Source organism: Arvicola amphibius, chromosome 6 (genome assembly GCF_903992535.2).
Source record: "Arvicola amphibius chromosome 6, mArvAmp1.2, whole genome shotgun sequence".
NCBI classification, from domain to species: domain Eukaryota; kingdom Metazoa; phylum Chordata; class Mammalia; order Rodentia; family Cricetidae; genus Arvicola; species Arvicola amphibius.
In genome coordinates, this window is record NC_052052.2 from 9,675,568 (window position 1) to 9,700,501 (window position 24,934).

At 48.6% G+C, this 24,934-nt stretch overlaps 1 protein-coding gene across 9 annotated transcripts in view; it reads left to right on the forward strand.

Moving 5' to 3' along the window:
- Prdm2 (PR/SET domain 2) overlaps positions 1-24,673 on the forward strand; it is a 103,136-nt gene extending 78,463 nt beyond the window's left edge. For 4 of the 9 annotated variants that reach the window (XM_038332552.1, XM_038332558.1, XM_038332559.1 and 1 more), the window contains 4 exons: positions 1,207-5,614; positions 10,629-10,795; positions 22,057-22,200; positions 22,732-24,673. In XM_038332552.1, coding sequence (XP_038188480.1) covers positions 1,207-5,614; positions 10,629-10,795; positions 22,057-22,200; positions 22,732-22,757 — 4,745 coding nt within the window. In that variant the 3' untranslated portion in view covers positions 22,758-24,673. Of the gene's footprint in view, positions 1-1,206; positions 5,615-6,139; positions 9,941-10,328; positions 10,575-10,628; positions 10,796-22,056; positions 22,201-22,731 lie in introns of those variants that run through there. The other 5 variants (XM_038332553.1, XM_038332562.1, XM_038332554.1 and 2 more) reach the window with 5 other exon arrangements.
- The last annotated feature ends 261 nt before the right edge of the window (positions 24,674-24,934 follow it).

Genomic DNA, 24,934 nt, shown 5'->3' on the forward strand with positions numbered 1-24,934 from the left:
TTCATTTTTACAATCCATGTACCCCGGGTCTGATTAATTCCACCACCTTCCTCACCCTACTACCTGCATGTCACCATCCTGCACCTCTCCTAGAGCACAGAGCTCTTCTTGCTCACCCCCCTTCTTTGCCCACCTAGGTTTTCTATTTCCTTCTAGTGAACAAAATGATTCTCTTTAAAGTGGAATCATATGACTTCTCCGTTAGAACCACCTCCCTGTTGACTTGGGATAATGGCCAGCTTCTCATGATCTCTAGGTCCTTGGTTACCTCTAGTCTCGTCTCCTGGCACCTATTCCCAACCTTGAAGCTGCTTAGTACCATCATGATTGATTGATTGATTGATTGATTGATTGATTGATTGATTTAGGTTTTTTCAAGACAGGGTTTCTCTGCAGCTTTTTTTTTTTTTTTTTTTTTTTTTTTAGAGCCTGTCCTGGACCTAGCTCTTGTAGACCAGGCTGGCCTCGGCCTCGAACTCACAGAGATCCGCCTGCCTCTGCCTCCCGAGTGCTTGGATTAAAGGCGTGCGCCACCATCGCCCGGCTTACCATCATGATTTAGAGCTCATGTATTTGCTGCTGCTTCTACCCAATGCATTCTGTCTGCCAGATGATTGCGTGGCTTGTTTGCTTTGTCTCTTCAACTGTGGCTTCATTAGCAAGCCCTCCTCGGGACTGTCTACTTTAGGTGGAAATGAGCACCCAGAAGTGATTGGAGATTGCTGTTTTCTTCAGTGAAGTGCTCCTGATTCATAACAATTGGGTTAGGCTTCTAAGAGACAGAAAGTTTCCTTGAACTGACTATATCATTCTAGAATGAGTTCTAGATCCATCCTTCAGGTACAGTGTCAAGAATCTAATTTGATAGGTTTAGCAGGTTCTTTGAATCATGAGAAATTAATTATAACTAGTTTCCTTACAGTTAACACCGACTGTTCCAATACTGTTGTAGGCACTATAGTTTATAAACAAAAAGCTCAGTACCCTGTGGATCTGCTTGTCCTGAAGTGTCAAGTGTTTCCTCATCCTAAGCAGGCCCTTTCATTTGTTAAGTCAGTGGAAGGGATTTGCAGCCAGCTCACCTCTATAAACGGGATGTTCTTGCTTACACATCTTAGTGCCTTCTAGCAATAAAGTCATAGGAGTTGATCACACAGCAGCCAGTGTGGTCTTATATCTGTGCTTCTGCTCTTCTGTGCTTCCTAGGTCCAAAGGAAGAGGATGAGAGGCTTTTGGCTTCTGCACCTGAGCAGCCAGCCCTTCTTCCCGAGGTGATCAACCAGGATGCAGTTCCACAGGTGACCACCCCTCTCCCCACCTGTGAACCACAGCCAGAGCCAGAGGGAAAACAAGAAGTCACAGATTGTGAGATCAATGATCTGGAGGAAGAGGAAGAAGAGGAGGAGGATGAGGAGGAGGAATTGGAAGAGGAAGAAGAGGAGTTGGAAGAAGATGGGGAAGAAGAAGCTGGCATACCCAATGAAAGCTCTGTAAAAGAGCCAGAAATACGGTGTGAAGAAAAGCCAGAGGATTTATTAGAAGAACCACAGAGCATCTCAAATGAGACTTCTGAAGACTCTCCAGACACGGCCCCTGTTCCTCACATCCCCAGAACTAGAGAGGAGGCCAACGGTGATGTGTTTGAAACGTTTATGTTTCCATGTCAGCATTGTGAACGAAAGTTTGCAACCAAGCAGGGGCTTGAGCGGCACATGCACATCCACATGTCTACAATCAATCATGCTTTCAAGTGCAAGTACTGTGGGAAAGCGTTCGGTACACAGATTAACAGGAGGCGGCATGAACGTCGCCATGAAGCGGGGTTAAAGAGGAGACCCAGCATGACACTACAGCCCTCAGAGGACCTAGATGATGGCAAGGGAGATAATGTCACTTCTAAAAATGAGTCAAGTTCACCTCAACTTGGACAAGACTCTCTGATACTGAACTCAGAAAAAACTTCCCAGGAAATAGTAAATTCATCTAGTGTGGAAGAGAATGGCGAAGTTAAAGAACTTCATCCATGCAAATACTGCAAGAAGGTATTTGGAACTCACACCAATATGAGACGACATCAGCGCAGAGTTCATGAACGCCACATGATTCCCAAAGGCGTCCGTCGAAAAGGAGGACTCCTGGAGGAGCCTCACCCACCAGCAGAGCAGGCACCACCTTCCCAGAACGTTTATGTACCAAGCACAGAGCCGGAGGAGGAAGGAGATGCTGATGATGTTTACATCATGGACATTTCAAGCAACATCTCTGAAAACCTAAATTACTATATTGATGGTAAGATTCAGACCAACAGCAGCACTAGTAATTGTGATGTGATTGAGATGGAGTCTAATTCTGCTCACTTGTATGGCATAGATTGTCTGCTTGCTCCAGTAACAGTAGAAATTACTCAAAATATAAAGAGTACCCAGGTCTCTGTAAACGATGAACTTCCTAAAGAGTCTCCCAGTAGCACAAATTGTGAATCAAAGAAACGGAGAACTGCCAGTCCACCTGTGCTCCCCAAAATTAAAGCTGAGGCAGATTCTGACTCCACAGCGCCCTCATGTTCCTTAAGTTTGCCTCTGAGCATATCAACAACAGAGGTGGTGTCTTTCCATAAAGAGAAGGGTGTCTATTTGTCTTCAAAGCTCAAACAGCTTCTTCAGACCCAGGACAAACTGACTCCTCCTGCAGGGATTTCAGCAGCTGAGATCCCTAAGTTGGGTCCTGTGTGTGTATCTGCTCCTGCATCCATGTTACCTGTGACCTCTAGTCGATTTAAGAGGCGCACCAGCTCTCCACCCAGTTCTCCACAGCACAGTCCTGCCCTTCGAGACTTTGGTGGGAAACCAAGTGATGGGAAAGCAGCATGGACAGACACAAGTCTGACTTCCAAGAAACCCAAATTAGAAAGTCGTAGTGACTCACCAGCCTGGAGCTTGTCTGGGAGAGATGAGAGAGACACTGGAAGCCCTCCTTGCTTTGATGAATACAAACTAACAAAAGAATGGGCAGCCAGTTCTCCTTTTAGCAGTGTGTGCAACCAACAGCCATTGGATTTATCCAGTGGAGTCAAACAGAAGTCAGAGGGTACAGGCAAGACTCCAGTCCCGTGGGAATCTGTGTTGGATCTCAGTGTGCATAAAAAGCCTTGTGATGCTGAAGGCAAGGAATTCAAAGAGAACCATTCAGCACAGCCAGCATGTGGTGCTGCAAAGAAGAAGAAACCAACCACCTGCATGTTGCAAAAGGTTCTTCTCAATGAATATAATGGTGTTAGCTTACCTACAGAAACCACACCAGAGGTGACCAGGAGCCCAAGTCCTTGTAAATCCCTAGATACACAGCCAGATCCTGAACTTGGTCCTGACTCGAGTTGCTCAGCCCCTACTGTTGAGTCCCCACCTGAAGTTGATGGCCCTTCATCACCCTCTCTTCAGACAGCCTCCATATCTTCGAGTCAGCTGCCTCCTCTCTTGATCCCCACAGAGCCTTCTTCCCCGCCCCCCTGCCCTCCTGTGTTAACAGTTGCCACTCCACCACCTCCCCTCCTTCCAAATGTTCCCCTCCCCACTCCCTCTTCTGATGCATCGCCTCAGCAGTGCCCCTCTCCATTCTCCAACACCACTGCCCAGTCTCCCCTTCCAATTCTTTCCCCAACAGTGTCCCCTTCACCCTCTCCCATTCCTCCTGTGGAGCCACTCATGTCTGCTGCTTCCCCTGGTCCTCCAACACTTTCTTCCTCCACTTCCTCCTCCTCCTCTTCCTCTTCCTTCTCTTCCTCTTCATGCTCCTCCACATCCCCCTCCCCACCCCCTCTCTCGGCAGTGTCGTCTGTGGTGTCCTCTGGGGACAACCTGGAAGCACTTCTCCCTGCAATAACTTTTAAACAGGAGGAGTCGGAGAGTGAAGGTCTGAAACCCAAGGAAGAGGCCCCGCCCACAGGTGGGCCGAGTGTTGTCCACGAAACATTCAGCAAAAGCTTTGTTTGCAATGTCTGTGAATCACCTTTTCTTTCCATTAAAGATCTAACCAAGCATTTATCTGTTCATGCTGAAGAATGGCCCTTCAAATGTGAGTTTTGCGTGCAGCTTTTTAAGGCGAAGACTGACCTGTCAGAGCATAGGCTTCTGCTTCACGGAGTTGAGAATATCTTCGTGTGTTCCGTATGTAAGAAAGAATTTGCCTTCTTATGCAATTTACAGCAGCACCAACGAGATCTCCACCCAGATGAGGAGTGCACACATCACGAGTTTGAAAGTGGGACCCTGAGACCCCAGAACTTCACAGACCCCAGCAAGGCCCGTGTGGAGCATATGCAGAATTTGTCAGAAGAGCCTTTGGAAACTTCCAGAGAGGAGGAGTTAAATGATTCCTCTGAAGAGCTTTACACAACCATCAAAATAATGGCTTCTGGAGTAAAGACGAAAGATCCAGACATTCGACTTGGTCTCAATCAGCACTACCCAAGCTTTAAACCACCTCCATTTCAGTACCACCATCGAAACCCCATGGGGATTGGCGTAACGGCCACAAACTTCACCACCCACAATATTCCACAGACATTCACTACTGCCATTCGCTGTACAAAGTGTGGAAAGGGGGTTGATAATATGCCTGAGCTGCATAAACATATCCTGGCATGTGCATCTGCAAGTGACAAGAAGAGGTACACTCCTAAGAAAAACCCAGTGCCCCTGAAACAAACTGTGCATCCCAAAAATGGAGTGGTGGTTTTAGACAACTCTGGGAAAAATGCCTTCAGACGGATGGGGCAGCCCAAGAGACTGAGCTTCAATGTTGAACTCAGCAAAATGTCTCCAAATAAGCTCAAGCTAAGTGCACTGAAGAAAAAAAACCAGCTAGTACAGAAAGCGATCCTTCAGAAGAACAGATCTGCAAAGCAGAAGACAGACCCAAAGGACACTTCGGAGGTATCCTCTCATATCTGCCCTTACTGTGACAGGGAGTTCACGTACATCGGCAGCCTGAATAAGCATGCTGCTTTCAGCTGTCCTAAAAAACCCCTCTCTCCTTCCAAAAGAAAAGTTTCCCATTCGTCTAAGAAAGGTAGCCATGCATCACCTGCCAGCAGTGACAGAAACAACAGCAGCAGTACCCGGAGACGGACCGCAGACACGGAGATTAAGATGCAGAGCACACAGGCACCGTTGGGCAAGACCAGAGCTCGGAGCTCAGGCCCTGCCCAAGCCTCACTGCCCTCCTCATCCTTCAGATCCAGACAGAATGTCAAGTTTGCAGCTTCAGTCAAATCCAAAAAAGCAAGCTCTTCATCCTTGAGGAACTCCAGTCCTATAAGAATGGCCAAAGTTACTAATGTTGAGGGCAAAAAATCCAAAGCTGTTGCCAAGAGTCATTCTGCTCAGCTCTCAAGCAAATCCTCCCGAAACCTGCACTTGAAAGTGCAGAAGAGCAAAGCTGTTCTACAAAGCAAGACTGCTTTGGCCAGTAAGAAAAGAACAGACCGGTTCGTAGTAAAGTCTAGAGAGCGGAGTGGGGGCCCAATCACCAGAAGCCTTCAGCTGGCAGCTGCTGCGGACCTGAGTGAAAGCAGGAGAGAGGACAGCAGTGCCAGGCATGAGCTGAAGGACTTGAGGTAAGCCCGGACTCGGGGAGGTGAGGACCGCCAGGACAGCTGTAGCCGGCCTGGAGGATGTTTTGTTTCCCCTCCTATAAAACGTTGACACGAGCCTTTTAGCAAAGTGGCAGTTGCATAATTTGTAGTATACCCTTGCTGCTTTGACTGCTGTACAGATGAATAAATACGTTTTATTTCAGACTTAGTACTCACAAAGTGGTACATTTCTTTAATTTGTGGATGGAACTTGAACCCATTTCCCCATGTGAAAAGATAAGGTCTGTGAATTCACATCTTGGGCAGTGTTTTAGTGTCACTCATGTTGGTTCCTGGCCCTACGTTCCTTAGGGTGAAGTGGGTCACAAGTCCATTAGCAACCGCAGTACACTCTTAAAATAGTTTGTGACTTAAGCACAGTTGCTAATGTCTACAGACTCTTTATTATTAATGCTTCCATTTGCTTGTGTTTAAATTTTAAATTTGTTCCACATTGCTTAAATAAAATACCATATATCTTAAAAATGCCTTATGTTCCCCCTCCAGCCCTCTGCTTCCAGCCTTAGCGTGACCAGCAGTCAAGGTTCTAATGGGCAAGAAGAGTGGACTCGGCACTGAGATTGCAGGGAGGCAGGGCCCTGTGGCCCTGAGGCTCAGTGCCTTCCCCAGTAACATTAGGTTTCACTTCATCTCACTTGACCTTACTGCCTTATTCCATGTTCTCCCCATATTAGAAATGGTTCTCAGGGACAGACAGGATGATGTGGCCCTAGTTTGAACTGTTACATTGACTTCTCAGGCTGAGTTGATATACACTTGGAAATCCCAAATAATGTCCCAATGTCTCTCTCCAGTCCATGGCCATCAGAAGGCATATACTTGGACATCTTGTATGCGGCCTGTCTTCATTCTGGGCTGTCATGGCTATAATTCTGGGTGTTGGAAGCAGACAAAATTAGGGACAGCTGTGGAGTGACTTGTTTTAGAGACCTAAGCACGCAGTTCCATTGTCACTGTATGACTGATCATAGAGTTCTTGGGCCCCGTGTGCCTTGAAGCATAGCGAAACAAAGCTCTATACAGTGGGTACCAGCAAAGGCTGATTTCAACAATTCACTGTAGGACTGAATGATTGGAATTTTTTGAAGGTACTTCAAAACACGCTGAGTGTTAATTGCTATAGATCTGGTCATCTTTGACCATACCGGTGCATTGTGGAGTTGGCTGTGGGGATAGAAAGCACTGTTTTCAGTTGTCTGCACGCCCTTATTATTATTGGCCTCTGTTCTAGGGAATTCTGCACAAACAGAACATAACTGAACCATCATTTTTGTGGGTTACCATTAAGAACACCTCCAAGTGGTTGATGCTTTAGAATGTCCTGTTCTAGTATTTTCTAAAAGCTTCTCCTCTTTCATACTGGATCCTGTTGAGACTTTCCAGGAGTAAATGTATGAAAAGGTAAGAGCTGAGTATGAAGTTCACTCACGCTCTTACTGGTATTGTAAAGACTTCTTAACTCCCCAAATGTATCTTCTTTATTCCAGGAAACTTTAAACTATTCTGATAGTTAACAGAGTTACATTGCTGGAGTTAAAGTTGACCTAAAAGTGTCACTTAAAGCAACAGATAACGAAAACATAGACGATGCAATAGATGTCCCTGGTGGCAGATCTGCAGAATGGGGGCATCATCCAAGGCACTTACCATGGGGCTACAACTTAGTGAATTGTTTTGGACAATTAAAAACCGAATGTCCAATGGGACATGATGTTTGACTGTTTAGACATAAGACTGGCTGTTTCTGCAGAGTGTGTTTAGTTACTAGTATCCCATAGCAAATGTAAACAACAGTAGGATTCTTGGCTGCTGGCATATGTACACCAGGTGTCTTCTAACTCAGGGCTGATACAGGCTAGACTGAGTTCATTCTCAGAAGCTTGTGTGTTGCATGCTGACAAGGAAGGAACATTTACTGACAGTGGTTCTCTGTTCCAGTGTTTCTCTCAGTTGGCTTAGAGGAGACTCCATGATGCAAGCAACTGTTGTTCATGGAGCTCCCGGGGCAGTGATTTGCTGTCCTCAGCTCTGCAGAACTTGCAGCTCACTCCTGCCTGCTTGTTAATTGCAGCAAACCATAATTATTTGAAAGACAGTGTAGGGTTCTGTATTTTTTTTCATGGACATGGCTGCCATGCATAACCAGAACACAGCATTGAGCACAGGAATCCACATATTATCAGTTGACCACTTCCTGAAGCACCAGCTGATAGGCCATTCTGGGGGTAAAAAGCTATGCACTCCAAATGCTTTTCTCACAACAAAACCACATATGCACATATGCACCAAAAAACAAAACAAAACAGGTGAGCCTTGCCCTGGGTGTGTAGCACAGTCTGCCTGGGCCTTCTTGCTGCTGCCTTTGAATATGTTTTGAGGACTCCTTTCCAGAAAGGAAGTCAGACTCTTACTGTACTCTCCCCTGTAACCCAAAGGCTGCTCTATCTAAGCAGTGTTTCGTTTTCCACAGCACCCCATCCTCCACCACCAATGTCCAGAAGTTAGAAAGCTAGAAAAGAAGCAACTTTGGGACAGATTCTCCGCCACTACCAAGTGCTGAGTTAACAAAGTACCCCTCTCCCCTGACAGCCTCACCCACTGTGGGTAGGAAACAGCCCTACATCTTGGGAGCCAGCGTGGTGTTTCTAAAACTGTTAGAGTCATGTATGTGTTTCTGTCTTGGCGACATTTGTCTTAGAGTCACTTCACCTTTTTCTTTAACATGGTCAGTTCATATAAGGTTGTCTTATGTTGTCATGTATCTTCAGTTTTCTTATTTTCTAGGAACTTCCTGTAGAAAAACTCCCACCCCCACAAAACAAACCTTAACTGACTAAATGATATTACATGCTCAACTTAGGATAAGCACTACGGCAAAGGATACGAACTCTACCCAGCTTGCAAGACCAGTTTAAGCTGACTCAAAAGCTGTACAACAGCTGCTTGCCAGCAGGCTTCTTTCCCTGGTTAGGGTTAGGCATCCATCTCTTTGGTGTGCTCACATGTGTACTGGGCTCTTGGGGGATTGAGATCCAAAGAGAAGGGTGCCGTAAGACGGGCTAGATGGACTGGCTCCTTCCTCCTCGCCGTACTGGCAGCACAGCTCTGAGTCTGGCAGAGAGCAGATAAGGGAGTGATCAAACTGAACCTTGCAAAACAAGTGCTCTTGTTTCATCAGTGGTCCTCATAGTTTCAGGGATGACAGATCGGGTGCACTCACCTCAAAATGCTTGCTTACACACCAGCCCTTGATGCCTTTCTTTGGTGTGTATTATACAGAGAGGCATTTAGCTGATCTCTACCCTTGCCCTTTTTAGAAAAAAAAAAAAAAATCACAAGCAGATTGCCAGCACAATGCAGAGGAAACCAGATTGGATATGGACTCCTTTTTATGCCTCTGTTAGTGTCATGTTTATCTACCCGGGTGGACGCTATCCTCTCGCTGCCCGGCATCAATTTAGAGCTGTTATATTTGAGATGCTATGTAGCAGTGTGTCAGTATGGAAAGCTTCCAGGCCTGTATAGCTGTCTGTATCAGCACACCAGGCCTTACACTTCAGTCTCAGTAGATTGAAAGCAGGGTTGGCCTCTTCCTTCCGAAGTAGATCAGTACCACTTCTCCATGAGCCCTGATGCCCCGAGGTTCATGACTGAGTTGGTGGAAAATGGCTACGTTTTATTCATGCTGTGTTTTGTACTTAACCTTAAAAGTAATCTACCTCTTAAAATTTGTAGTTTAATACTTGTTTGAATTTGTGCCACTTTAACCTTTCACTACCATTCCCATTTTGTTACATTTCTGTTAAGGAGACTTTATGTTGAAATACTGTATAAAGCATTTGTAGCCGTTTAAAAATAAAATATTTAAAATTATTTAAATTGTTTTGGGTGCTTCAATTGTATTAATGTAATTTACATCTTATATTTTTGTTCACATTGTTAATCTGGACAGTGTCTGCTGTACTGAAGTTTGCTGTTAGTTATTTTATTGCTTCTTGTTGCAGAGTACCATAAAGACTATTCTAATGGAAACATTAAATTTACTATTTGACCTATGAAAGGGATTGTTCATTGATTTTAACCAATGTAGCCTTGACAGAGTTTACTACAGACACACAAGAGTGACGTTTGCTATTTTGCCCTCTTAGAATGGATACATCCTCTACTTGTTAGATGGCTAAGAAATATTTTTTCCATGTTATTTAAAACACCTGATAACTAGGGGGAAATTGGATGATACATTCTATATCATTGTAACCAATAAACATGTTGTAAACACCTGTGAAAGGACTGTATTTTGTCCATAATGGGGAGCAGCAGGCTACTCGGACCTTGTTTGGTGTGTGTGTATCTATGTAGTCAGCCATCGCCTGGGACCTCTCCACCATGTCCTTGCGGCATCGGCTGAGTTCTGTTAATTGCAGTCGCTTCCTTTCAGAGAGTAGACGCGTAGCCGGATCAAGAGTGTGGATTGTGAGAGCAGTTCAGAGGACTGAGGGTGTTACCTGAGATCTCAGCTGCATCTGTGCTGTCTGCATTTTTAATTTGCAGATTGACTTTTATAGTTCTCCCAGGCATGAATGAAAGAAGCTTGTGTTTCTTCCAGGGGGCATTTCCAGTAGCCAGACACTCTATCACTTTGTATCCTAGAGCCCACTATCTGACCTTCCTCTAGGGAGAAGACCGCCGGCCTGACAACCCGCCAGGTGTTCACAAGTCTACCTACCAGGCTCTAAGAAACCCAGGGAGTAGGAGGAGAGCGTGATGAAGGTTGAACATCCCTTCAGCAGTTGTTCTTGTAAATGCTGTACACAAGTGCACACAGATGTACCGCAGTGCCCTGCCAGGAAACCAGATCTTGAAGGCACTCTAAGAAGCAGCATCCCTCCCTCCCTGTCCATTTAGCTTACATTCATCGGACCCTTGTCCTTTCCTAGTGTTTGGTGACTTAGCCTTGCTGTTTCCTGAATTTTAGTTTCCAGTGTGCAGAAAGCAAGGAGTGGACTGTTGCAGACCTGCATGGTGCCCCACCCGCACTGCTCCTGATCTCCATGATGTCCGTGGCTCTGACAGGTGCTGGAACCTCAGGCACATTACCAAATAGAAGCGTTGCCAAGAAGCCATGGCGTCCATGTCCATCTGGTAAAGCAGGAGCCGTTCCATTCCAGTTCCTCTTACCCTCTATGCAGTCTGCATAAAGACTGAAACAGCTTTTAAACATTAAAAAGCTAAATGACCAGAGATTTCTGTCCCTTTGACTGTCTAGAGGCGCCTCATGTCCTTTCTGGTGGTGAATCTAGTGCTGGTTGTTGTGAGCTGGATTGTAGCAAGTTCTTCCTGGCAAGAGTTTCTAGAGTTAGCTTGGTTTTGCATCTTTAGCATGTGCCAGGCCCTGGTCTAGGTGTATCGCTGTATGTTAGCAACCAGAATGAACAGAAATTCTGGCACTGGGAAGGTGTGGTGCTGTGGCATCATTGATCCCAACATTCGAAAGGCAGAGACTAGAGAGGGCTACTTAGCCCTCTGTCCCAAAAAGCAGAGCAAAAATTTGCGACTTCTGTGAGTCTTTTCCTGGTGATCTTTCCTGTGGTGTCATACTTCCTATTTGGAGTGTTGTTCTCATGTCATAGTCCCCAAAGCTGATTGATGAGAAAGGAGCAACCAGCTTGCTGCTGAGTGCTGATGACTGGGGATGGAGATGTAAACGCTACTAATGACGTCCAAGCTCACTTTGGATGTGTTGCGTGCAGTTGGGTAGTGAGGTTCGCTCACTTTGACTAGATTGACGTCTATAGGAAACCTCACTCAGGGTAGTTTACTTTGAAAATGCATTATTAGAACACAGTAAATGGAGAGGATTATGTGAATACACAGGCCACATTGCAGGTGCCCTAACCACTTGACTAAGGAGAATAGTCTTATTGGCTTTCCAGTTCTGGCAACACCCCCCCCCCCAAGCTTTTCTTCCCTGATGCTAGACTGTGACTGTCACTTCCCATCTAGTCCCAATTTTCTGTTAGAGTGCTGTTGTGTATTTGGAAGTGTGGGCAGGGCACGCATCCCTTCTGGCCCAGGGTTTTAGTAGTTCACTGGAAGAGCCCTCATCAACGTAGACCATGAGATCCGGGAATGCTGGACAGTTTCTACTTTAAACGTTCTGGCTAATTTCAGCCCACAAACAAGTGTTTGAGTGTGTAGCTCCATATCTTTAGGGTCTGTGGGTTTTAAACCACATGCAGGATATGACCATTCTGTAGGATACACAGAAGACACCGAACCCTGAGCACTGGTGGCACAGGACTGGGTGTGTGGAGCCCCCTCAGACTGAGGACCCTTTTAAGCCACTCCGTGCCTTGAGCCTTCCTGCCGCAGACCTTGTCGTTCACCCGGACCTTCTGGAGTTGGTCCTAATCACGCCCACTTAGCAGGGGAATCCCACGTCAACCTTCAGTGCACAGTGCTATGAAATACCAAATAGGTCCATGTTGAGGGTAAAGATGACATCTGTGTTGCATAAAATTACAAATAAAAAGCATCCAGTGTCATACAGGAAAAAATGGGACAGAACTTGGGGTTTGTGAGTGGGTGTGGCTAGGAAGGCATGGACTGCTGCAGACGGTAGCCTTGAGGTCGTGCTTTAGGCCTCTACCTCACCTGCTGCTCATCACTTACCTTGTCTCCCTCCCTTCACAGTGCCCTTTTCTCCTCCAGGATCTCAGGAGCCATCCTGGTACCTTCTCCACTAGACTTGGGCGTTAGTAAACATAGATCACTATAGGGCCGAAGGCCTGCCCTGGCTGGCAGTTCTAGTTCTGCCCCTTCTCCCTCATCCTGTTCCTCCTTTCAGAGGAGGCAGGAGCCGAGTTCATGCGTGTAAAAGCAAGTCTGTTACACCACACCCTTTGTGTTTGACAGTTGTCTATTTTGGTTTTTCGGGACAGTTATTCTTAAGTCAGGCGCGGGACTGCCAGCAGACCATGGCCTGCTGTGTATTAACCCCCAAGAAGGCTGGTCTAGACTCGTCCCACCTCAGCAAACTGTCTGACATGCTCAATCAGATCTTCCTGTGGTATTGTTTTAAAGATTATTTCAAGATTGTCTTGTGTGTGAGAGTTTTGCCTGTGTTGATGCATTACAGTGGTGCATGCTTGCGGGGTGCTCTTCTAACAGTGGTGAGCTGTCATGTGGTAACTGAACCAGCGCCCCTCCGCTCCATTTTAATAGGGTGGTAGGGCCTTAAGGGTCTCTATGAGCTTCATTTACTTCTGATTAAGCCTGAGGACTAATGATGGGGGGTAAGCTCACATGACTGCATTGAATTACTTAATGCAATTCCAAAAAATGAGATTTAATTTCGAGCCATGAGGGTCTTGGAAATACTTGTGTAATTGGATTTGTGTGCACTGTGGTTTCTGCCTCCCTTGTGCTGACTGGGTGTCATTTTCAAGCCGTTGATGTAGAGTGATAGGAAACCCAGGCAGATGTTACAAGAAGCTTAGACATCTTATGGAAGACTTTAGTGTTCAGCTGCCAAGCCACAGCAGAAAGCCAGCCAAAGAAGCAGCTTCTCCAGGGGTCCTGTGATAGGTTCTCCGTGAGATGTTGGATGGAGCAGGACTGATGTCATCTGGGGAGCCACAGAGTCCGGGACTGAAATGCAAGTTTATATCCTGGGTGGGGATCTATCAGTGTTCAGACAGACATTTACTGTGTATTTTGGAGTTGGACTTTAATAATCTATTGAGTCTTAGCATCGATATAAATGTAAATTTTAAATAGGACTCACTCCATAGCATCCTAGACTTTGTGAGGCACATGTGGTTAGCAACAAGAATGTATGTCGGCTTCCATATGTCTTCACAGTGGTGCTTAGGGGCAGTGTCCATATAAAGCAGATTGACTCGGCTGCGGGGATGCATTTCAGCATTCCTTATTGGGATGACGTTCTCTAAGCCTCGTTGCTTTAGTTTGGTTGTTGTAGCATCCTCTTCTCGCTCTCTGTCATCAGGCCCAGCCCTCGCCAGCCCAGCTAGGCTGCAGGAGCATTTTCAGATGGCTTCTGTTTCCGTGTGATGACTGGATGTCCTCCCCTAGCTCCTGCTAACCAGAAAACATCAGTGTAGGCCATCAGATGTCGGGCTGTATTCTGTTTCTTGCTGTGGAGCCAGAGAGCATTCCTGTGCCCCAGGGCTTAGAGATGACCGCTGGGATACACCAGTCCTGTTGAGTTGAGCAGGAGTAACCACTTCCTTGTATGACAGGCAACTCTTCTGAGTACATAGTGGAACCTCACTCTGAGCTCTTGTGGGACCTGAGTTCTCATTACAGGTAACCCAGAAGGAAAGATGACAGTATTTGAATCCTGTCCCACATTGGTGTAAGGGGACTTCACACCTTGCAGTTTGATCTCCAAGCTGTTGTGCTGGGCTGCAGTGCGGAGCCACTTGGTTGTTTTGTATTAAATTCACTTCATTTATATAGCTGTGCCTGATGCGGCTTGATACCCATGTCACTGTCCAGAACTTGTTTTTGTTTCGGTGGAGTTGGAGGAGCCAGCTGAATTACTATGCTTCCCTTGGTTCTGTCAGTAATGAGCGTTTGCTGGCCAAGCCTGGGTTGCCTGCTGGGTAGAGTGAGGCCTCCACCCATGGACTGTGAATGTTAATGAAGGTGACACAGACTTCTAGGAAGGCAACTTAGTAACTGTTAACACCCACCAAGGTAACGTAACTATCAGGCAACATTCAGGAACTGGCTCCCTGTGAACTGGGTGGGATGCCCTTGAGCAGTCTTCTGTAGTGATGGTCACTGAGGGACTCCGTGAGGGTGGAAGCTGCTGAAGAAGGTCCTTAACGTGGTCAGTGGCGTTAGGTTTGAGCCCAGGCTGGTGATTGGTGTAACTGTTGCACAGAATGACATCTGGAGCTATGGCTGACACCTGCTTAGGTGAGGGTAGTATTTTCCTGAGTATGACCAGTCTCGTTAATTTCTGCTAAAACACTATCATTTAGTGACTGTGTGCCAGGGCCCCAAGAAGTTTATGTATCTGAATGTGGGTGACAGTTGTGTGGCTTAGGCAATTTGTGGCACCACTAGCAGTGGAACCAGTATTTATTCCTAATACATGAACTTGCTCTTTTCAGACCTGAATTCTAACAGGCAGGTTTTGACCTTAGCCAAGCCTCGGGAGTCAAGCTACCCACATGGGCTTGCAGTGTTCTGCTATGTCCTCCCAACATTGGGTTCATCTCCTACCTTAGTCCTGACGCTTGGCATCCATGGGCTCCCTTTCCAGTGCTGCCACCCAGAATGCATTGCAGGGGATCCCACTCCTCCTGTGTCTTCAGATTTTCATCCAGAATAAGGAAGGACCTTCTGGTCGACTTCCACATTGGCTGATTTCACAATGCTGTACGCACTCGACTGGGCTGTGTTTGGACATGTTTCCAAAGCCTCAATCCACAGTCAGTGTCACCCACCTTGGTGATGTCCCCATCACACCTGTGAGTCAGAGCTGCTATAATAAGGCAGCTGACAGGATCAAAGGGTGATGCCGCCGATGAAGGAAACAGGTCTCCTCAGTCACTGGATGTCACGTGTCCCCTGTTGCCCAAGGAGTTGAATCATGGGTGCTGGGACAGTAGGAATGTCCCAGAAAATATGACACTAGCTGTGGACAGAACGACACGGTTGAGACTCATTTGCCTTTGGTGTCACCCCAGCGCTCTGTAATCCACGGTTATAGTCGGATGCTTCTGTAAATCCTGAGCCCCCAGTGTTTGCTTCCCAGGAGTCATTAATGAAAGTAGCATTGTTCATGAGTACAGGTGCAAGGTGACTGCTTGCTTATGTCCCAGCACTCAGGAGGCAGGGGGCTTCCCTGGCCAGCTAGCCAAGACTCCTTAGTGACTTCAGGCCAAGGAGAGATCCCGTTTTAAAAACTCAAGGGGGATAGCACCAGAGAAAGGGCACCTAAGGCTGCACGCTCTTGGGTACAAAACACACACACATACACACACACAATTAAACCCTATGTTCTTCCTCTTGAGGCCCCGAGTAGATTCATCTTCTGAGAGAACTTCTCATGTGTGCAGTGTTTGATCTTTGCTCACGGCTACATCCCATAGTGCCAGTGAGTTATTTGGCAGATAAATGGGGGAAACAAGTCAGGTCAGCAATGAGCTGCTTGCTATCCTTGGGACTCCATACTGCTTCAGCCCTTGTTCTTTGGGCCAGGTGCTCACCCTATCTGAAATGCTGGCATACCCATCTCACAGTTCTTGGTGAATATTAAATTCCAGGGAACAAGTCCCCCGGCATGCCTTTAGCAAGGGCAGATAAGGGGAAGGACGCATGCGGGGGTGGGGAGTGGGGAGGAGTATGTCATTCTATACTTGCTTCCACCTAGCTGCAAACTGTTGACTCTCCAAGTTGAGTAGCATCTAACTGGGCCAGGCCGTCTGTCCCCAGCCAGGAGGAGACTTTCTGGAAGGTCTCCTCCACCCAGTGAGCTGGTGGAGCAGCCCAGGGTGGGACCGTGACCTGAGGCCACATCATCGCCAGTGTGTGGAGCAGGTTAAACTGTTGAGGTTGGCGCCAGACTGGGTGAGGGCTTTGGGGAAAGGCGCAGAAGCTGAAGGCGGGACCTGGCCCCCGTCCCATAATTTCCTTGCTCTTTGGCAGCTCCTTTCCCATTGACTAATGCCCATGCAATCACATTGTGAGCGTGCCTTTGCAATGACGGTGCCAGCCCTGTGGCTGGGACACTGCCAGCCGGGGACACAGGGCTTCTCCATGGAGGCGGGAGTAGAAAGTCCTGCATGAGCTACTCAGCTCTGAAAGATCCGCCTTGGGCTTGTTCTTGGGATGAACCATCTTCAACACTGGCATCTGACGCCAAGTTCTGGAGTCCCAGAGCTAGCACTGACGCCACACAAAGCTCACGAGAACCTTTGTACCAACAACAGCAAATCCTGTGAAGGGTTGAGCCTTGCTTTGTCCCTGGTGCTGACCTCACCTTAAACGTCGTTGGCTAAGCTCATCTTTAAAAGACAGGTGCTAATGATATCTCACATATCCAAAGAGCTGTCACTGAAATGTGTTTCCATGTGATGTCTAGGGAAGAGGAACACCACACTGAAGAACGCTTCATCACCACCACTGTGAGGCCTGCATCAGGGGAACATATAGGCTTAGGAGCACATGTTTCTGGGTTCAGATCTTGATTGCTTCCCTGTAACCTTTGACAGCCGGTGCCTTCACTAAGCGGAACCTCTTCTACCCCCCACCCCCTAAAACAAGATCATGGCGGCCCGGCCTTGCAGGACAGAATTGAAGGAACTCCTGCAAGGGACCTAAAATAGCACCCTCCCCCACCCCCAGTGTGTAGGTCATGGATGTTGTTCCACCACCACCCCTGCTTGAAATACTCATTTTGTAGGTGAGTGTCCTGTGGCTCAGAGAGAGAGAGAGAGGTAGCGTTTGGAGGCCCTCAGAGGCAGAGCTAGGCCTGAGTGTGGGCATAGTTCTTGCAGTTCCCCATCTCTGGACTCCCAGCCCAAGAGGCTTTATGTGAATGGGAGGGGCCTACAAATGCCAACTGACCCACATTCCTGGAAGTGACTGATGACTCCTTTGTCCAGTCTGCAGGGAATGTCTGCTTAGTCGCAGGCCTGTCTTCCCTTGCCTTCCCGAGATTATCCTGTACTGATTTCCAGTGGACTGTGCCACACAGGTATAGAATTGGGTAAGACCTCTAAAGTGAGGCCCAATGTAGTCTGCATTAAAAGGTGTGAGCCAGGGGAAAGCTAGGCAGAAACCCAGCAGACACCCTCATGCTGTGGTGAACACCTGTCCCTTGAAGTCAGCTCCTCCCTCCCAGGTCCCCACCCTGCTCCCATGACCTAGTCTATGCCAACAAGTGCTTTTCCCTAGTCCTCTCTTGAAGTCACTGGCCAGAATTTATCTCTGCCAGCTGTGGAATCAGTTCCCAAGGTTAACACCGGCCTCTCAGAGATAGCACGTGGTGGGCCTGGGGCTTGGTGTTGTGACACCGTAATGGTGGTCACCGTTAACTGCCTGTCCCCAAGACAGTTTATCCCTTGACCCAGCTCACTCCTGCTGTTCCTACATCCCATTGTACCCTCGGCCCCTGGACCCTTCCTCCTCCATCTCTTGTGTGCTGACAAGTTCAAGATGCATGTTCTCAACTGGGTCCTGGGTCAGCCACGTACCAGACACACTTGGGTGCCTGGTCAGCATTTCCAGTTGAATATGCTCCCGGCTGTCCCGGCTGTCCCGGCTGTCCCTGGACTCCCCTCCCCATGTCAGCAGGATGGACACATCCCGCTCTGGAGCTAAGCTAGACTGCATGCCTCTTCATATCCGTGTCCAACGCTGGCATTTCCAGAAGCCATGTCTCCCTCTGCCATGACCTCAGTGTGTCCTAATTGGCCCCTTCTCACAGGTCGGCCTCCAGCAGTCCAAAAAGGCCAGACCTGCACACTTCTGCCTGGATGGCATCAGGTCCCTCGAAACTGGTCTCCCCAGTTCTGTCCCTGGAAACCTGCAGTTGTCACGTCAGGGACAAGTAAGCTCTCATTTCCCTGGGTCCTACAAGATCCTCCCCACTGCTCCGCTTTACCTGTCTGGGTTTTAGACATGCCTCACTTCAGGTGCACTTGCCGTTCCCCCTGTAAGGACCAAGTGTCTCCGAGATCCCTGTGTGGCAGCTCACACACAGCTGCATCTGAAGCCCTTCCTCTTTCACTTTGTGGCCCTCTCCTGCCCTCCACCATCCCTGGGACTCTCCGCTTGGCTTCTTTTCTGTCCACAGTGATCACTCCATCATTAAGGTCCGAGGAGCCTTGTGTGTTTGTTTGCTTTGCGCGTTATGTATAGCGCACGAGCCCAGGGAGCCAGGTTCTGACACCCTATGCTTCCAGGCCTCCTGCTGTGCTGGACAGTGGTCTTTGTGTATTCCAGGTCTGGACAGTGAAGGTACTGATGGGTGCTGTTCTTTTGCCATGCCACCTAGCAATGTTTATAGTTGAAATTTGCTCGCTGACTTGGTGTCTTTTGCCCATTTTAAGTTTTTTTTAATGATTTTTGATGGAATTGCCTATCTTCTACTTATTTATTTGGGTCTCATGTGACCCAAGGTGGCCTCGAACTCCTGTAGCTTAGGATGACCTTGACCCTCTCTGGGTGTCTTGCCTCCCCAGCAGCGTGCTGAGATGACAGCCTGTATCAGCACATTGGGTTTTAGGTGGTGCTGGACTCTAACCCATGGCTCCCAGCAAGCTAGGCAAGCACTCTACTGACTGGGCCACACTCACACCCCCTGTTAGAGGTTTATTTTATTTCTGTAGTTTTTGCTGTTGCTGTAGCTTTCCTTCACCTTGGTTTCAGCTTTCCCTTGTGTCTGAGAAAGCACCAGAGAGGAGAAGGTTGGGTGCTGTGACCTCACCTCTTCCCTAGCTCCCAAGGCTCAGTGTTGCTGGAGCACCAGGGCAACCAACTGCTGGGGCTCTGTCACCTCATAGGAGGCACCCTGGACAAACAAGCAGACTGAGTCCCTCAGGGCTCATGTGCTGCTGTCAGCTTGAGACTTGTCCTTGCTCCTGGCTATTCCTCTGTTCCAGCATCACCTCTCACCGTCTTTGCCCCACCTCTGACCTCACTCCCGTTGCTCCTGTGCAATCCTTCTTATCTGGATGTCTTTCACATGGATTCCTGGGCGCTGAGAGGGAACCTAGTCCTTTGGGGGCCTGAGGCCTGAGCCCTAGCACCCAATTCCCTTGGACACGGAGCTGGTCCTTTTTAGGTCCCAGGATGCCTGTAGAGCAGCAGCCTGGATGCTTGGGAGGTTATTTGCGTGTATTAGTGGCGGGAGGGGTAGGTGCCATGAAGGGGTGTCATTACCTGTGTGCCCTTTGGGGGAAAGATCACAGTAGAGCAGGCTGGAGGGAAGTCTTCATGGCTACGGAAAGCCCTGAGAGGAAGCATTGCAGGAGACCCGGGGAAAGGTGGTCATTGAGGAGGGTGAGCCCCTGACATCAGCAGAAGAGGGGACAGGAAGACTCCCATGGATCTGGCTCTCAGGATATCAAGAGAGTACCGGTCACCAAGAAAAAGAGACAAGGGGTGTGTCACAAGTAGAGGTCAGGACCTGACTTTAAGGGGATTCTCAAATGTTCAGGCAATGCCCCCTCTGCATCCAGGTGTGGTCTAGGCCTGGACACTGGGGTCGTCTCTGGGAGGCTGTGGATGAGGTCATCTGGGGAGGATGTCGAGGTCAGAGGTGACAGGCTTGGAGTCAGAGCTAGGTTCAGACCTCAGCTTCCCAAGCTTACCCCAAATCAATTTTGGTAGCTTCCTACAGCTGGACTCAGGAACTCATAAGATCCATAGCTACTGGACCAGCTCGCCAGTGTCATTCCGGAGACACTGGGCATACAACCCCTCAGGACCAAGGCGTCTATCCTGTAGATGACTCTTACCCATTCCTCATGGGAGACACCAGAGACATCGAGGAGGTTACCGTTGTCCACCGCAGTCAGGGAATGCAAGGCTTGGGCTCTGCCACCCCAAGAAAGCCGCTGTCCTTGTGTCTTGTGTCCATTTTTTCATCTATAAGATGAATATAGAGTCATTTGCTTTTCCTAACTCCTAGGATGGAGGATCTAGAGAGAAGGAATATGGGGTTCACAGGGGTCATATGAATGTGGCTGAAATTGTCTTCCCTTTAAGCCAGATGTGCCTGGGGGTAATGACAGAGAGGCCCTTCCTGTGGGCTGCCGAGAAACACCAGGGTGAATGCCCAGGACTGGGGAGAAAGTGCGCCGTCTTGTGGAAATGGCTGTGGTTGCCGCTGCCTGGGAGGAGAGAGAGGTGGAGCCTGCAGAATTTTAGTGTCTAGCGGCTGGTTTTATATGTTTGATATATAAACAAGAAAGAGTGACTACAGAGGGAAGCTGAGCATGCAATGAGATATTAAGAGAAAGAAAACATTCGGAGTTCTTAATCTAGCCCAGGCTGTTAAGCTAAGTTGCACAGGCTGACCCAAAACTCATGTGGTCCTCCTGCTCCCGTGTGTGGGGTTGCTAGCATGAGCCACCAGGCCTGGCTCATTTGGTCTCTTAAGTCACATTTTACAACAGCCATATATATGTACAGAAATAAACAGAGTTTGTATTGGGCTTAGTACTGTCTGTTCTCGGCACCCAACATGCATGGGGTGTCTTGGAGCAAATCCCTCATGGCTAGGGGTGCTTCTGTATTAGACTTTGGCTGCATAGCTCTTTGCTTCCCTGGGCTTTGTGGGATGCTTCATAACTTTCTGAGCATTGCTCAGCATATGCAGACAGCAGCGCCCCCTCCAGTTGTGACAGCCCAAATATCTCCAGACATTCCCAAAGCCAGGCCCTGGTTAAAGAATACTGACTCTCACCCCCCTGTTTGCCAGCTCCCGGGTGGACCCTGCTCTCATCTCCTGCGACCCCTGGCACTGCCAGCTTCAAGCAGGTGGAATAGAGAAGTGCTGGCCCTGCCCACTTCCGCCGTCAGCACCTCACCAACCTGCTCTCCCCAGTCCCTGTTCACGCCGTGTTCTGTGCCCACAGAGACAGTTGATGATCCGCAGTCTCCCTGTGCCTCCATTTGCCCTTCTGTGAAGTTGAGATAGTACGGGTCTGACTCAGCAGCCTGCACGAAGAGGAAGGTTGACGGTCTACATGAAATACCCTATAGCTGTTTGTTCACTTTGAGACAGTTTCACCATATGCTGGATATAATTCATGCTAGCCCTAATTTCACCAGCCTCCTGCCTCAGCCTCCTGGGTTGCTGGAGTTACAGGCACACCTAGCCATTCCTGTGTTTCTTGTGCTAAGCCAACGGGGGAGCAGCTAAGAAGATGTGACCTTGGGCTCTTAGTGCTCAGAAGGAAGGCAGCGCCTATATCCTACCGTTCAGTGTGATGAGAGCTACAACCTGCGGGGGGGGGGGGGGAGACACAAGGGGAGATGGGCAGGGTGGACTCACAGGAGGCCAGGAGGGCAGACTTCCCAGAGAAGGCGGGAACCCAACTGGGCAGAAGTCAATGAGGAGGAGGAGGAGTAATAGGCGGGAAGCAAAAGAAAGCTTTTCTTGGGGAAAAAAAAAAACAAAAAACGAATTCCAATTAGTAGGCTGCCATAATCACACAAAGCTCTACCATGTCAAAGGGGCCTGGGCTTACATTTCCATTAGGAAGTCCCATCACCCCCCACCCCCCGCATGAAAGGAAGGACCATCGTGCTTGGGCCTGGGAGATACAGGCAGCAAAGACATCTGTGCACCTTCAGTGATTCCGGAGACCCCCAACTGGTTCCTGATGTGACCCGTGCTGTTCCTTTCCATACAGCTACAGTCTCCGCCTGGCATCCCGATGCACCTCCTCAGCAGCCCCGTACATCACCAGACAATGCAGAAAGGTCAAGACCTCAGCAGCAACTCAGTTCCAGGGACCCTTCTTCAAAGAGTAGGCACTTTGTCTGCTCCATGACAGGTAGGAGGCAGAGGCACCCTGGCACCGTCTGGGTGGCTCTTGGGTCTGGGGGTGGGTTCCGAGGTAGTTCTTGGGTGGGTGAGTGGGAGAGATTGCATGTCAAGGACCCTCCATGCTGGCTTGGGGCCTTCTGCAGGCATGAGTTTTATGACTTAGTGTGTAGACCTTGGACCACCAGGGTTCAAACCCCAGCTCTGCCATTCACTGACTGTCAGTTTCTCCAGATTGCAGCGTCCACATGTATGCATGGGGACTTAGAGCTTCCAGAGTGGCTAAGAACCAGGATGATGGCTGTCTGGGGGGAGATAGCCTGAAACTGGGGTGGCTCAGGGTGGATTGGGTGTCATCTTTTGCATCTTCATGTGATGCTCAATATATGCTATGAAAATGTATCAAATGGGGCTTTTACCTTTATGCCTTTTATACTTTATCAAACTGCTTAATGTAATAATTAGATGGGGAACCATGAACAGCCATGGAAGGCAGGGAGCATGTGGCCACTATTGTCATTTTCTCTTTGTTTCTCCTCAGCACCTGAAGTGACCTGGAATCAGTGAAGCCAAAGGGACCAGCATTCTGCCCTGCAGAGAGTACTGACCTCTCCGAGCTGTGAAAGCAAGAGAGCAAGAATGAGAGAGTTGAGAGAGAGAGAGAGAGAGAGAGAGAGAGAGAGAGAGAGAGAGAGAGAGAGAGAGAGAGAGAGAGAGAGAGAGAGAGAGAGAGAGAGAGAGAGAGAGAGAGAATGTGGTCTTCAAGCCAAGGTCCCAGCCTTGGAAGCAGGAAGGCGGCAGCGTTCACGTCGTCCTCCAGATGATCCTTGGACATGGCCCAGAACCGCGCTCTGTGGTGCAGCCATCCTGCCCGGAGGGGCATCTCCTTCTATGCAATTTTTTAAAGAGTTCCTTCACCCTGCTTTGTGCTTCTTGAGCTGTTTGGCCCTGAGGGGCGGGGAGGGATCCTATCTAAGGATGACCTTTTGGAGGCCAAGTTCCCCTTCATGCCGCCCCCTCCCTCACCGACCTTCTCCTCACACTCTCTGGGAATCAATAGCAAATAGCATATAGATCCATCAGGGCTGAGCCTGAACCTTGGCCCTCGCACTTGGAAACCCCCCTTTCTCCCTGAGCAGCTGGAGCTGCCAGCTCTCAAGTCTTTTCCTCCTTTGAAGTTCTAGATCCACTGCTCTGAAGTCTCTGCTGGGAACCCTAGAGCCCATGTGCCCAGGAGGCAGACTCTGCCCATTATCAGACCTCATCTCTTGTTTAGAAGAAGCGGTGGTTAGGGACTGTGAGGTGGTGTGACTGGCTCCCCTCTGCCCTTCTTGGTCTCATTTGGTAGGACCTCCTGCGCTGTTAGCATCTGAACTTTTCAAGTTAGCTGCAAAGGGAAGCAAAGGAAAAAAAATAAAAAGGGAAATGAGAAAATATGAGCAGGTGAAGAAAACAAAGCCACGTGGGAGTTTATGAACGGGTGATCTTCAGATGCCACAGAACCACCTGCTGACCCTCTGCTCTGGTGGACACGTGGAGTCTGAGAGACGTGGGACTGAGTTCAGAGTTCAGACCTGGGTCACTGAGGTCCTTGGGTTTTGTGCCTTTGGGGCAGAGGATGCCTGAGACAATTTCGGTGCTGTTTCCTCAGCTCCATTCTGGTCCAAACATGTCAAAGTGGGAGGACAGAACTTGGGAGAGTTGTCATACATGAAAGGGGTTTTCTTTTTCAGGGCTACTATGGTTGATCTTACAACTCTGTAAATATGTATGTAGACACTTTTCAAAGCACGTATTTATGGCCCCGACTGTAAATGTTCCATTTTTAAAGTTTTATAACGTGCGTTATTTAATTAATCAGTCGACTGGTTGCAGTAAGGGGACAGACTAGTCCAGGAAAAGGAGTCTCCCTCGAGACCCTCACATGGGCAGAAAGGCACCCATCCTTGTCCAGTGTTCCGGTTTTCCTATTTACCCACCCAGCTAAACTCTGCTCTTCCCCTTTTTATTTCTTCAACTGGAATTTTTCCTTTTCCACCCCCTGCAGTTAGTCCTTGCAAGCATGGGCTCGTGGCTGTTGCTAACCCCACCGACACAGGATGCCCCCCAAGCTGTTCATGCGGACTGTATCTCAGCCTCTCCCGGTAGCCAGAAAAACTCACGAAACCTTGGCAAGCTGCTTTTAGCCAAACTTTGGAAAACTCTGGAAAATGTTGCCGGGCTCATGGGGGATTTTCTCTCTCTCTGTCTCTCTCTGTCTCTCTCTGTCTCTCTGTCTCTCTCTGTCTTTCTGCATGTGCAGATTGTGCTGGGTCACCCTTCACACTTCCCAGGTTGTCAGGAAAACGAGGAGAAAGTTGTCAAGAGTGGTGTTTCCTGGTCAGTGGAGGTCCTCCACCCGGTTCCAGGTCACACCAGAAGACAGTTATGTGTCTGCCATGTGAAGAGCGTGACCAATAAAAGTGCAGAGCGATTGTGAAGCACAAGTGTGAGCACGGTCATTTTCCCTCCTCTGTGCTGGGGGAGCAAGGGTGGGGCCGACTCTGAACTGGGAACAAGAGAAATCAGAGGCTTATAGAGGCCACTGGTGGGCGTGTCCTTGTGCTGAGCAAGGTTTCTGTGCCTCCAGGTCCCTTATCCTTCTGCTGGACTGTTAAATTCCCATATCGTGCTAGGGACTGGGCAGCCTCCTCCTGGTTGTGTGTGTGTGTGTGTGTGTGTGTGTGTGAGAGAGAGAGAGAGAG